This window comes from Opisthocomus hoazin, chromosome 18, assembly GCF_030867145.1.
Source record: "Opisthocomus hoazin isolate bOpiHoa1 chromosome 18, bOpiHoa1.hap1, whole genome shotgun sequence".
NCBI classification, from domain to species: Eukaryota; Metazoa; Chordata; class Aves; order Opisthocomiformes; family Opisthocomidae; genus Opisthocomus; species Opisthocomus hoazin.
Window position 1 is genome coordinate 11006765 of NC_134431.1, and position 14756 is coordinate 11021520.

A 14756-nucleotide genomic window follows, 5' to 3' on the forward strand; every position below is an offset into this window, starting at 1 on the left:
TTCCTCTGAAACTACACAAGCTATTATCAGTTCTGTAGAGACTGTTCTATATATCTGTTTTAAGACACAGGTACATATGTGCTGAGGAAAGAAAGGGAACTAATTGGTATACATTTAAAATACTATCTGCAAACCACAGAAAGGTAAGATAAATTATGTAATTTTTTTTGTCCTTGCTTGTCTTTATTTCAAAATCATAATTTAGTTTCTGCTGAATAATGATTCATTTCTAAATGCAAAAATCATTTAGCTTTGTGTTCTTTATTAAGACTTCATTATTTTTACAAAAATAGAATAGAGCATAAGTCTTTATTAGTTTTTATTTTAACATACAGTTCATTTATTTTGAAAGGAGCATTTAGGGATACAATATATTTAGTTTATTATTGGTGGTTCGTTTAATTGTTCACTTATAGCAGGTCTTCTGGACACCACACAAATTATCAAGCTTCTGCTATTATACATTAAAAATCACACAGATGTCAGAAAATGTTTTTCTAAAAAAGTTAATTTAGGAATAAACTATCACGTTGTAGCAAACAAGGTCAAGAGTCCCTTTAAGAAGGAGACTATTTCATTGCCTCCCAGCTTAGATTCTCCATAGACACGGTCCACAAATGAAATAGGAACCTGTTGAAACAAGCAGAACTATTTTTAAGGTTCAAAACCTAAATAACCAGATATGCTGTAAACAAAAGAACGGCCTTTGAACTACAGCGTGTTTAGGCATGGGAAGAAGCCAAGCACCAGATTAGCTTACTTGGCACCAGTTCTTCTTACCAGTGGCTTTAATGATGCCCCATAGCTGGGGAGCATGAAATTACTTGGTTTATCACCTTTCAAGATGATCCAAAGACATTACTCAGTGGCCGGATGATACACCAGTCAGAACAAACTTAATAGCTTAAGTGCACTAAAAGCCTGGGGGCTTAAAATGAACTTTCATCACTTTCCTTGTTAGCTAAATTCAATACCTTTGAGTCAATGCCTCAGGAAGGCAAAAACCTTCCACCACCATGAAACAGCATTCTGCTCAACCTCACCACTGGCTAGAAGATGACATCTGAATATGGCAGTTAGTGCACATTTTACAAGCAACACCTGTCTTTGTCTTTGACCATTGTATAGATTATTTACAGGATTAAAGGGCATTTAAAACACTAATTTTGGTTTCCTTACTGAAGTGATCATACTGTCCAGGTCAACTCACTACTCATAAAATGGTAGGAGCATACTGCTTTTCAGTAATTTGACCACGTACAAATGACATATGACAGGACATTCTGCCAACACTGTATTAGAATATTTAAGGATCTCCATACAAGTTTGTGTGCAAAATTGAAATACTTCAGGGGCTAAAACAAAGAACTGCATTTGCAAAAGTAATTTAAAAATTGGCTTAGAGTTCTGCTAGCAGTTTCAACCAGAAACCATCTGGCAAGTGGAACAGGAAAATCACCACACCCTTGCACCTGTGCCAGGACTGAGGATTTCTCACAATTCTAGCAGATCAGTCCATGGTAGAAGAGAACCCAGGGCAAGAACACAGTAAGGAAGATACCTAAAAAGGCATGCAGATAGACTCAACAATGACTGTGGCTTTCTTAGTAGGGTCCCTTTGACGATCCCAGTAAGCATCCTCGCAGCTACAGACAGCTGATCTACGGGGCATGGACAGAAATCAGTGAGTATGTAGTCAGTGCAGGATGTCAGAAGTGACCAGTGATGAAAGAATGGTTAATATCTCATCTAATAAAAGGTATCCAGTCTTTCCCTTCAGTATAAGAATTGACCACCTGTGTTGTTGCTGGACTTTGCCTTTCTTGCATGAGAAGTTCTATCATTAGTCTTAAAGGAAGCATTTTCAAAAGGGTGTATTCCATGCACTGTGGTACATTTCACATATGGTAAAGTAGTACAGCAAAATGAAACAGAGGTGCATACAAGACTATTCAGATATAGCTTGTGTCAGTTCATCTCATCATCCATTTGTTCCTTTTAGACTGGCAGGTCTCAATCTTCATTTTCAACTTTGCTTAAGAAATATTTTACCCATAGCCAGGATAGTGATGTTGGTCCATAAGCAAGAAAGGTGGAAGAAAAGAGCTTGCTTTATTGTATGGAAATGCTCTACGCAATGTTGATAGAGAAATGCAATATGTAAGGTTTAGAGTCAGAAGTACCAGCAACAGAATTCTCTGACATTTCAGTCATGAAAATGACGATGAAGAACTGGTTCTGAGATTTGGCTGCAGAAAGAATTCCAGTGCGTCACCTTTAAAGACACCAGCAAGAACAATTCCATGAAATATAAAAGGCAGCAATCAGACTGCTGGAAATATAGGATCTAACAATTGTTTGGAGTTCTTTTTCAATGATTGTAGACAGCACATTCAAAGAATTTAGAAGTGGAAAGTTGTGATAGCTGCCAAGTTGGAAAATAACAAGGAAATAAATGACAGAGAACAGAATAAATCTGAAACAGAATCAGATTGCTGGAGAAAACACAACTTCATTGTATATTTTGACTTCCTTCCCTCCTTTGAAGAGCCTTGTGAAAGTGTATGCAGCTAAAGAAATGGTAACAGGAAGAGGGAAGGACCTGAGAAGCCTATCAGCCAGCAGAGTAAGTAAATGGAATTTCAGGTCTGGTATTCACCGGGAAAAGCGGGAAAAATAGAATTCTACATATGTAATTTCTTTATATTCATTTGAAATTCTTCCTCCTTCTTGGAAGCACACGAATTTTCCTATGCTGCCAGTAATCTGTATCTACATTTAAATGCAAGCACAATATACTTATGAACACTTTTACTATACCTCTCCAATTGTGTATCCTAACTGTCTAGCCCGAACAATCATCTCCATCTGGAAGACGTATCCTTTAGAAACACATTTTTCCATTAGTTTCTGTAAGACTTCTTTTCTGTATAACCTGTAAACGATTACAAAGGAAATGAAACCTGAAGCACAATTTCTGAACTCTGGAAATCAATATAGTGTGTAGGAATCTTAACTGTAATCACTCACTCATATCATTACTGTTTTAAAACATCTTTAACAAAGTCATAGGAGCCACAGTTCTTGCAATCTAGTCTACTATTTCTTACACCCTTTCTAAACAGATTTCATAGTCCTCAGTAAAGTCCATTCTTACTGCAGTTCCTTGTTTAGCAGTTTCTTAATTTCAAATATACTTTATGAATTGCAAACCAGACCCATACCTGAAACTTCCTGTTAAGTCTGATGCACCTGGTCTCAGCAAAACCTGAGTTATAAAATTGGCACCACGACTGTGAAAGAAAACATGAATGTCAAAATTGCTCAGTACACAAATCCGAAAGATCAAGCAGAATTTCTAGAAAATACGCATGTATCATCCATCATACTCCAGCCATTAAAAACCAGGAGAAATCCAAATATAGACCCCGTGATACCATCTCCAGATCAGACTGGTAACACAATTTCTGCTTCTAACTCTTCACAGTAACACAGAAATTGGCATTAAGTTATGCCTATTCTCTTAAATCAGGTGTAAGAGAGAAAGACTGTGCAGAAACTTGTCAATTACCTCCTCAAAATCTGTAAGTCCCTGTAAACCTGAGATGCCAGCCTCCATATGCTTATACGACCTTGACAGAGTTTTCCACTTTGCTTTTGGGTGAAACCTCTACCTAGTGTTCACTGTAACTGTTTTGCAGTAAGGTCCAAGTAACTATTTATTGAGATTGATTGTGCCAGATAATTCTTAACTTATGACAAGTCAGAGGTCAACAGAGGGGTTTAGCAAGTTGTCCTGGGTTCAGCTGGGATAGAGTTAATTTTCACAAGAAGCTGGCTGGGCTGACCCAAACAGCCAATGAAGTGGGATGTTTTATACCATGGGATGTCAGGCTCAGTATTTAAGTGGGGAGCTGGCTGAAGGAGAGGCTTTTGCTACTCAGAGCAAGCTGAGCATCGGGTGGTGAGAACACTGCATGTTGTATATGCTTTTTATGGTATTATTGATTGTTGTTTTCTTCTCCCTTTGCCATTCTGTTAAACTGTTCTCATCCCAGCCCATGAGTTTTTGCAGTTTTCTTTCTGATTCTCCTCCCCATCCCACTGAGGAGGGGGAAGGAGTGAGAGAGTAACTGCATGGTTCTTTGTTGCAAATTGAGGCAAAACCACAACACAAGTGATGTACTATTTAGGGAAAGGGCCATTACAGCTATTGAAGCTAACTAAATGTGTCTCTTAAACTTGACAAAAGTGTCATAGTCTCAGCTCATTCTTTGGCTGATGAAGCTGGAAGACTGTCCCAACCTGATGCCATGTAGATTTGTCCACTGTTCCAACCCATTTCTCAAGCCTAGTCATATCATTATATTCTTTCTTGGTGGGTTTTAATCAAAGAATTTGCAAATCATGCATGCTTCTATTATTTAATATCATTTTGCAGTACCCAGTACTATTGACTAAAGACGCAGTTCAGCTCACACAGATTGAGTACTTGCAATTATTATTTCTGAATAACAAATTTATGTGTAAATATCTAGAAAAATACTAACCTGATTAACTTTCTTTTCAAATCCCAGCCATATACTCCTCCATTTCCTTTATATCTTGTTCCAGATACAATATCAAAATTGCCTTCTTTCTGCTTTCTATAAGTGATTTGTTTTATCAGAAAAACAGAAGGAATATTTGCATGAAGGTGGTACAAATCTCAAAATAAGAACAATCACTCTTTTAATACAAAATCTGTATTTTACAAATCTCTGAACAAATAAATAGAGAAGAAAGGAAAGCAAGAGTTACAATGGTTATAAGCATTATGCATGTGAAAAACTGCTAGTTGCTCTCTTAAAGAGCTATTTCAGGGAATCTCATGATTATCATTTACCAACTATGTCACAGAATTTCATAGACTACTTCATAAATAATTTATAATTACCAACTTATGCATTTTTAAAGCCTCTCTCTAGTATAAAGGTCAGAAAAATATTTAAATCTGTATTTAAAATCAAAGTTACACAAACCCATTGTAAGGAAAAAATAGTCTGGAACTATCCTTAGTCCATACCTTGCCTGATTATTGCAGAACCTGATCTAAATCTTTAGGCCTCCTCCTCTGGCAAGAAAGTTGAAAATTACGCAGACTACTACCCCTAGCCTCCAACGTAACGCCTGTTGACCATTTCTCACAAAATGAAATGTTACAGGGAGATGACAGTAAGAGGCAGGCAAAAGGCAGACAAAAGTACTTCTCCAACAACTGAGGACATGATCCTCTGATCAATATCCCTACATGCACACACGAGGAAATGATTAGAGTACGACATTTATATATAAAGTATTCAAAGTTGAACAACCATTACAAGGAAGAGAAGTGCTTAGCCACACATGCTCTCAGTTACTTTAAACTTGAGGATTTTTGCTCCAGTTAGGCACTAATTATTTCTCTGGATTATTCTGGGACAAATCTAATGAGGTCCAATCACTTTTATTTGAATTCTTGCCTTGCCAATTTTCTTACTAAAGCTAGACAGGTACACAAGAATATAAAGACTTCAAATATTACTATGAAACAACAAATGTTTAGACGTCATTCTCTCATACTGCAATCGGCACCTACCTGATAAACTCTGGAATAAATTTTGGCTGAAATGGAAGGAAAACAGATCAGAAAAGAGAAAGTGGGGGGGGGTTAAAAAGAAAAAAAAGGTTAAAACCACAGTAAATAAAATACACACTTACATGGTGAGAGAGGTCAGCATCCATGATAACAATAAAATTCCCAGTGGCATGCTTCATTCCATGAATATAAGCAGTGCCTGATGAAACAGTATAGAAATAATTTCCCTCACTATTTTACCATACGCAACCTTCTAACCACAGTCTTTACTTATTTCATAAAATCTCTACGTTACACTAGAAAAATATCAACTAAACTCCTAAAATTTGTTTTAAAATTCTGTCTCAGGGGTCAAACATTAAAATTATCTGTCTTTTCCCCTACAATTTCAGCACTAGATTTTATAAATATAAACCTTGGCAAACCCTACTGCACTAGAAATGCATAGAGAAACATGACTTGCTAAGTGGGTCATTATTTGAAACATCATTTTCAGAAGCGCCATAGGCACTTATGAACCATAGAAAACTAGAAATAGGACACAGACAACAAAACAATCACTGATAGTTAAACAAACCCTGCTTTCTAGACTCAGAATTTACTGTTAGTGGTATATGTGTTTCAGTTTGTTCTCCTTGGCACCATGAATTATATCCTGATACGTAACCTGAACGGAGCATTTTTCATCTTACTTTAGATTTTATTGTGTTTTATTCATCCTGTATGAACCTGTGTCGCTATCTTGGTAAAAGCTGGAACAAGTCTTGCTATTACAGCTTTCGTCAAGAATGCAAATTTCTGATTCGAGTCATATCGTTCAAAGACAGCACTGCTTCCAAGGACAGTACGGCAGCACAACAGAGATTAAAAAACTGGCACATACTCTTCACTGATCCAAATTACTCTTTGAGTCTTTCTGTTAAATTCAAAAGGAATAGATATAACTGAAAAATCCACACTCGCAACTAACATCCTTAGCAAGCACTCTCACAGGAAACTAAACTCCTGGTTACTGAACAACCTGTCTTTCCTTTCTTTTCCATGTTGTTTGCAAAGTTACACAGTAGGAGCATTACAGATTTGTGTATTGTGCATGATTAGTAGATATGGTACAAGAAAAATTTAAATTCAGTCAGTTTTAATCTATAGTACCAGTCAAATTAGGACCTAAGATTAAAAATAAATACATGTAAGCATTCTGGAGTTTCTTACGATAAATGAGATGTAGAAAAAAAAGTATAGAAAGGTGATTTAAATGGACAATTCAGTATCAAAACTAGAATTTTATTTTTGTTCAGTGGACTGGAGAAATTTGTTAGCAGCAGCACTCAGTACGCAAGACACTTCAAATGTTCTACCAGCACACGGAAGTGGGGATTGCCAAGACATTTGGCAAGAAAGGCAGATACTGATTAACAATAAGTCAAACAAGGTATTGCATTTTAGCATTTTTCTCTATTCCTATTATAAGAGAGGAGGGATAAGGATACAACATGAATCTTAACAGGTGGAAGTATCTCCACTTTATTTCAGGATAGTTTCCATACTACAAGTTCTAATGTCATTCATGACTTTCTAGGATATCTGCTTTTTTCTAAAGCAATTAATGGTAAACTTGATTTACATATTCTGTGAAATACGGCATCAGAGCTATAAAATTGCAGTCCTGCATAATTTCATGCAAATTTTAACAGTCAATCTCAGTGGGGCAAGATCCAATCAAACTCTTAACCCATCAAATGGGTTAATTGTGAAGAGTTCTGTCCAAGTAAGCGTCAGAAAAACATCCCAGCCTTCTTTGGAGATTGCACAAACTATGGTCCCATTTTTGAAGCATCCTGCACATGGGTAGGTTGCACAGAAAGTACCGCTGTCCCTCTGGATCGGGAGGTTCCACAGAAATAAAGCTGCCACTCTTGTAAGAAGTTACATTTTTTTCTCAGTGTAGACCCCTCCTGCAATCAGTGAATGCAGCATGGGAAGGGGGAGAAGCAGTAGGATGTTAACAGGAAAACAGCTGTACAGAATTGGAGTGACCACAATTTTCAGGCTTGAGGTTGTGGAGAACTCATTATAAATACCCTGTGATTTTTATGTGTGTGGTTTTTTAGTTTGCTCGCTTACAAAAAAACTTGACGAAAACATGCATTTCTGCTTTTGGGCTTTACTGTGATTTCCTCTGGAACTTCATACAGGAGAATCAATCAAGGAATACAGCAGATTTATGGTTTTTTTAGTACTAACCAGAGTTAATAAGGACTTACCAAGGCCCAACTTTCTTGCTCTGGGTCTTAGAAGCTGTAGGATATATTAAAATATACATATATTACTTGAAACACAGCTTTTAATTAATTTTAGTGACACCTTAAAATTCACTATTTTCAAGGTATAAAAAATATTTTAAAATGTAATCTTCATTCTCAGAAATCTAGATAATATAGAAATAAATTTATCTGTCAAAATACAGGAGGAACGAGCCAATATATTAAATGGGTATTTGATCAGGTCATATTAAAAACAAACCACTTTTAAGCTTTACTTTGTAGTTTTGCAACAACAAGCAAAATTAAGAGCACCATCTTAGTAACTGAAGGATTTCTTCAAATGCCCCTATCTGAAACACAGTTGTAAATCTGAACAACAGTCTCCCCAGCACCATTACTTTTACGGAATGACAAGCACTGCCAGCAAATATTTTAGCAAGTTTCCCAAAGTGATTTAGCATACTTTTACTACTGAATATAAATGTCAGTATTTTCACATGCATACAGATATAGCCCATGAATAATGACCATGTAACATTACATGGTCATGAATAATGAACATGTAATATTACTCATCTTTCAGAATATGAGTGTCCAAGCTTTAAACCTGTGCCAAGTACCCCCAGCTCCTGCAGGGCTGTAGGAAGTGCAGGGGGAGAAGGGCGCACCACCACCGACAAAAGAGGAATCTAACTTTTAGACTATCATGACAGTAATTTAACTTCCAACTATTCCTAAAGAGCCTTCGATATGAGTCAGCATTTGGGGAGGAGAAAGTAGCTATTTAAGCAGTCATCTAAATGTACTTCAGAAACAAATTTTAAATCTCACTTTTAAATCTTGGCTAATTTTCCTGCATTATCTGAGAGGTCATGAGTAATGTAATTCAGAGAAGGACCTGGATACGAAAGAGTTAGTAATCATCAGTGCTTCTGCTGATTTTTTTATTTTAGTTTCTGGGGTTTTTTTGTTTGTTTAATAAATAGTTAAATTTGAACATTAATTTTAAAAAAAGTGACTTTGATTCCTCAATGACTTCCTTGAACATGTTCGCCTCTCACTGCATTAACTACATACCATGTTCGGGAAGCATAATGTAGTAAGGGAGAAGCCCCATGGATTTATTTGGATGACAACTCCTGAGCATAAATTGGAAAAACGATTTTGCTCAGGAAACAAATAACAGAATCTCAAGTAAAAAAAGATAAAATTATCAGGAAACAATGAAAAACCACAGCTGAGGTACACTCCTGCAGCAGTATCTGCGTGAGCCGGTGGCAGTGCCTCCACTCCAGTGTGCCTGGCTCAACGCTGCTGTGGGGGTCGGTCCACAGATTAAACTCTTGAGCAGTGAGGAAAGGTTGGCTAACTATTTTAAAACTTTCTATTACTAGAATAGAAAAAATTAAAAAAAGGGGGGGGAAAGGATAAAAAATACTCTAAAGCTTCCTATATACATTGTTCTTCAAGTAATCTCTATGAATGATACTTAATTCACAAATACTTTTTAACACCTTATATTTCCACAGAAATAGATGAGTAAAGTGCCTGACACTGCTTACAGCACAGAACTGTCCAACTGAACGTTACGTTTTTACCCTGTGCTATGATAAAGCTTTTACTGCCAAAACAAAAGCCCACAAGTGGCTTTAATGGCTGATAAAGGCTAAATAAATGACAGTATCTTGTTGTATAAAATGGATAGTTATACGGGAATACGTTAAATGGAAAAAGAGAGTCCTGCTACCGAGGAATGGAACTAGGCAGATTAAAAATAAATCACAAGACCTGACGAGCTGTCATCTTTCTGATTTCCCTATTCCTGCAGTCACTGAAACTGAAATTACAGCTTACCCCAAGCTCACCTTCCCCTCAGGCGCGCACACAGAGCACTAACAGCTGCTACTCACCCCTGACAGCGCAGCAACGCACCGAGCACGGAAGCGTTTCACAGACAGCACTGCACGGCTCTGCACGGCAGTTCACGATGCTGCTGAGCAGCTGCAGTGCACCCTCATGCTTCCCTGAAGCCGCGTGCAGAACTCGAAACAACTTGTTCACAGAGGCAGAGCAGGGGCAGGCTGCAGGGACCCCGTCCCAACTCTCTCAGGACTTCTTTCCAACAGCAGGGAAATGAAAAATAAAACCAGAATATGAAACTCACTATTTTATCTGATCCATAGATCTTCTCCAATTGCTCAGCAATCTCCTGTGTCCCATCCGGGCTTCCATCATCAATGATGATAATCTCGAAATCGTATCCACTGAAAGGAGAATTATTTTTAAACGAACAAAGGGAAGACCCACTTTCACCACCTGTGGCATTCTGAGAAGCATGAAACCGAGGAGCGGAACGCAAAGCGGTGTCAGAAGGATGTGGCCAGACTCTGTTCAGTGGTGCCCAGCGACAGGACAAGGGGCAATGGGCACAAACTGAAACAGAGGAAGTTCCAGCTGAACATGAGGAAGAACTTCTTCACTCTGAGGGTGACGGAGCACTGGAACAGGCTGCCCAGGGAGGTTGTGGAGTCTCCTTCTCTGGAGATATTCAAGACCCACCTGGACAAGGTCCCGTGCAGCCTGCTGTAGGTGACCCTGCTTCGGCAGGAGGGTTGGACTGGGTGACCCACAGAGGTCCCTTCCGACCCCGACCATTCTGTGATTCTGCGGCAGTCACAGGCACGTGCGACAGCCGCTCTTATCGCGACGGCGGTGCTCGCGGTGACAGAGTCTGACGCGATGTCCCCGCTTCAGGCCGCGACAGCGGCACAAACTGCGGCGTCACCGGGGCGCGCGGCCCCGGCGCGGCGAGAGGCGAACGGAGACTCCCGCGCTCGCGCACTGCACTGCACCGCACCGCACCGCCGGCTTCCCCCCCCCCCCCCCCCCGGCAGCCGGGCGGCGGGACGGAGCCCAGCGCCAGCGCGCTTAGGGCCCCCGCGGCGGGCGGTACCTCTCGCGGAAGGTGCGCGCCAGGAGCCAGACGACAAGGGGCAGATTCTCTCGCTCGTTGTAGGTGGGCAGCAGCACCGAGAACTTGTCGCCCGCCACCATCTCGGCGCGCCGACCCACCCGAAACCGGAGCGGACGCGCCGCAGCCAATCGGCGAGAGCGGCGCGGCCGGAAGCGCCGGAGGCCGGCGGCCGGAAGCGGAAGCGGTGGGCTATGCGGGCTCGCACTCGGCCATGGAGGGCAGTGCGGAGGCGGCGCGGCTGAGCGCCGAGATCGGCCAGCGGGAGCGGGAGTTGCGCGGCTTACGGGAGCGGCTGGCCGCCGTCCTGGCGGGGGGGGCCGCGGGGGGCGCGGCGGCCGCAGAGGAGGATGCCTCCGCCTTTCCCGGCGAGCTCCCGCCTCTGCCCGCGCAGGCCTCGCTGAGCCCCGCCGACATCCTGCGGTACAGCCGGCAGCTGGTGCTGCCGGAGCTGGGCGTGCGGGGGCAGCTGCGCCTGGCCCGCTGCTCCGTGCTGGTGGTGGGCTGCGGCGGCCTGGGCTGCCCCCTGGCCCAGTACCTGGCCGCGGCCGGCGTCGGCCGCCTGGGCCTGGTGGACCACGACGTGGTGGAGACGAGCAACCTGCACCGGCAGGTGCTGCACGGGGAGGCCGGCCGAGGGCTGCCCAAGGCCGCGTCCGCCGCGGCGGCCCTGCGGCTGCTCAATTCCGCCGTGCAGTACGTGCCCTACTGCGGGGCGCTGAGCCCCCGCACTGCCCTGGGGCTGGTCCGGCAGTACGACATCGTGGCCGACTGCTCCGACAACGTCCCCACCAGGTACTTGGTGAACGACGCCTGCGTCCTGGCTGGGAAGCCGCTGGTGTCCGGCAGTGCCCTCCGGCTGGAGGGGCAGCTGGTCGTGTACAACTACCAGGGAGGGCCCTGCTACCGGTGTCTCTTCCCCAAGCCCCCTCCACCAGAGACGGTGACCAACTGCGCGGACGGGGGAGTGCTAGGTGTCGTGCCGGGCATTGTGGGGTGCATGCAGGCCTTGGAAGTGCTGAAGATTGCTTCGGGAATGGGTTCCTCCTTCAATCAGTTCATGCTGATGTTTGATGCCCGCGAAGGGAGATTTCGCAACATCAAGTTAAGACCGAAGAAACCGGACTGTGCTGTTTGTGGTGACAATCCATCTGTCACCTGCCTTCAGGATTATGAGGCATTTTGTGGTTCTTCTGCAACAGACAAGTGTAGGACTTTACATCTGCTGCCCAGTAAAGACAGGGTATCTGTAGAGGAATACAAAAAACTGTTGGATGAGCAAGTTCCTCATGTATTGTTAGATGTTCGTCCGCAGGTAGAAGTGGATATCTGTCGCCTGGTACATGCTGTCCACATTCCTTTGAGTAAATTAGAAGAAAAAGATGAAGAATATCTGGAATATTTAGGAAAAAGAATTTGTGAAGAAAAGCAGGGAACTAACAGCCAATCATCTTTTCCTGTATATGTTGTTTGCAAATTGGGAAATGACTCCCAGAAGGCTGTCAGAATTCTGCAGGAGTTGCCTGTCAAAGAATTTCGTTCTGTGTTAGCTAAGGATATTAAAGGGGGACTCATGGCTTGGGCCAGTAAAATTGACCCAATGTTTCCTCAGTATTAGAAATTTAAATGGTGAAAAAAATATGAATTTTCATAGTAAATTCCATAGGGTTTCATCTTCTCTGTTTAGTGACTAGATTATGTGGATAAAACAGGATATAGAAACACCAAGTTGCTTTTTTAATGCTAATTTTTTTCAAAAAAATTATGTATTTTTGTAAATAACTTTTTTTATAAAAATGTGAAACTGTCTACAGAAATGGAAAGAAATGTGTTTCTTAGTTATTATTTAATAGTGAAAACTTGGAATAACTACTGAATTGTGCGTATGATAATTGAGAATGACTCCTAATTATTAATTATACCCTGGAGAATGCCAAAGCACAGGAGTCAAGTGTTGAAAGTTTTTACTCATTCTTGGGACTGCCTAACAAATTAAAACAGTGCACGCAGTGGTTAAAAAAAGCAACTAGCTATTAATCTGTAGCTGGTCAGTAGCAGTATTAAACCTGTCATACGGAATTGCCAAGACAATGCTGACAAGACTATTTCAGTCAACATCTTTTAGTTCTCTGTGGAAGTGTTGTGTATTTCTGAAAGACCAAGTGCTCGCTGCAAATAACAGCACCTACAGCAAGGGTGTTCTGTTAAGAACTTTAAGTGCCATCCACTCTCCTTTGCTGGCTGGCAAAAAAGTGTGTTCCCTGACTTGCATTGGAGAAACTGACGTTAAATGTTAATAAGGCATAAGTTTGAGCACAGAAGGTTTGTAAAACATACAGAAGATGCTTTAGTGAGGTCTTAGAACATTTCAGAGATTGAGAGATGAAGAGGAGCTGAGAGGAAAAAAATAGGTATGTGACCTCCCTGCTGCAAGTACAAAGACATATTTTGTAAGTTTTCTCCCTGTTTGTTGTGGTAATTGCGTATACCCAGTTGTACTGCGTTGTTTTGTTAACTGGCATGAAGAGCTGTGCATATCTAAAAAGTTCTCATAGACAAACTGAGTGAAGAAGAAAGAGAAATAAATAGTTTCTCAACAGAGAGCTGCCTGAGTCCTCATCACTTAAGCATAGTAATTATCTTCTTATTGTGTTAATTAAGGTATGGATTTCCTTTACTTTGTGAGGAGGAAAAGAATGCCTGTCAGGACTAATCTTTGCATTATACAAGGGCAAAAAAAGATTAGTATCATTATAATTACTAGTGAAAAAGGCATATTTTAGTAAAATAAAGTTGAGAACATCCACACCGCCTACTTTATTATAACATGCTGTGTGTTCTAGCAATAATAATTGTAGTCTCTTATCAGGGAAATAGTTACATAGATATATAAATACAGAGTCATATCTCTTGCAATTTAGAGGACAATGAGAACATTGAAGGCTGTGTCTTAAAGTAAGCATTAGTGATTTGTGGTGTGTCATGAGAGGGTCAGAAGTCAAGACCTTTTAAGACAGGCTGTGGAGGCTTGGTTCAGTCAGAACATCTGGCTGCTGGTGGGTTTCAGCTTTTGGGAATTAGAAACCAGAGGGACTTGTTTGAAGTAACTGGCCTGTGTTTTCATTTTTCTTTCTTTCCTGTGATGTCAAGAAGAGACTGAAACATAAAGGTAACGGTAGCGATTATTCTCTAACATTCAACCTTCCAATGCTAACAGCAGGTGCTATGTCACGTGTCCACCTGACCTGAAAAGCTGATGCTTTGAGTCATTCAAAGTCGGGGTGAACCTATGAACTTGGGGAGAAGGGAAAGACTTTTTAAATCCAAATCTGAGTGCTTCTCCGGGGAATAGAAATCGTGTGAAGTCCTTTCCCTTGTTAAAACATTTTAGCAGCAGATGTATGCAGACTCTGGGAAAGTAAAAGGTGGTGACTTTAAAGCCTGTGGTGTTTGGTGGAGGACTTCTTGTAGCAAATTTGTAACTGCGTTTCTTGTAGCACATTTTCAAGCAGGAAACCAGACCGTGAGTCTTTGTGCTGTATAGAAAACAATTAACACCTCAAGGAGCTGGAGAACTCTGTGGAAAAATGGTGAAAGCGGTGAATGAAAATGGACCAAGAACATAGAACAATATCAAAACTGGCAGAAGAAGTAAATGCACCACGTCAAGTCAGGCTGATGAGAGACAAACTTTCAAGGATCTTTTCTATTAAAACAGCTTTTTAGAATCTGCAGGGACCAAGGTCGCAAGTTCTTACAGGAGTACAGCATCTGAAATGCAACTGTTAATTTTGCATAAAGAGGAGTGTGAGAAAGTATGGGGAGTCTGGAGATTTATGCAAAACTAATTGGGCCACACAGTGCAGTGACAGTTATTCTGGAAAGAACTAGTGGCTCAGTTCTG

The 14756-nt window shown here is 41.3% G+C and overlaps 2 protein-coding genes across 2 annotated transcripts; one reads left to right on the plus strand and one right to left on the minus strand.

The window, feature by feature from the left end:
* Positions 1 to 242: 242 nt before the first annotated feature.
* On the minus strand, positions 243 to 10935 carry DPM1 (dolichyl-phosphate mannosyltransferase subunit 1, catalytic). Its single transcript, XM_075438460.1, has 9 exons — positions 10835 to 10935; positions 10046 to 10145; positions 7882 to 7915; positions 5740 to 5816; positions 5618 to 5643; positions 4551 to 4646; positions 3225 to 3293; positions 2821 to 2935; positions 243 to 630 (listed from the first exon to the last, which is right to left on the minus strand). The coding sequence occupies exons 1-9, from the start codon at positions 10933 to 10935 to the stop codon at positions 526 to 528; spliced, it is 723 nt and encodes a 240-aa protein (XP_075294575.1). The 3' UTR covers positions 243 to 525.
* A 41-nt stretch (positions 10936 to 10976) lies between these two features.
* On the plus strand, positions 10977 to 13455 carry MOCS3 (molybdenum cofactor synthesis 3). Its single transcript, XM_075438459.1, has one exon. The coding sequence runs from the start codon at positions 11067 to 11069 to the stop codon at positions 12468 to 12470; it is 1404 nt and encodes a 467-aa protein (XP_075294574.1). The 5' UTR covers positions 10977 to 11066; the 3' UTR covers positions 12471 to 13455.
* Positions 13456 to 14756: the final 1301 nt, after the last annotated feature.

Excerpts from the sequence above, each read along its gene's own strand:
- DPM1 (XM_075438460.1), bottom strand. The coding sequence starts at position 10,935 with ATGGTGGCGGGCGACAAGTTCTCGGTGCTGCTGCCCACCTACAACGAG. Across the intron at positions 3,294-4,550 it reads TTGAAAAGAAAGTTAATCAG|TCGTGGTGCCAATTTTATAA; the intron begins GTTAGTATTTTT and ends TTTCTTTCACAG. Across the intron at positions 2,936-3,224 it reads GACTTAACAGGAAGTTTCAG|GTTATACAGAAAAGAAGTCT; the intron begins GTATGGGTCTGG and ends AATCGTTTACAG.
- MOCS3 (XM_075438459.1), top strand. The coding sequence starts at position 11,067 with ATGGAGGGCAGTGCGGAGGCGGCGCGGCTGAGCGCCGAGATCGGCCAG.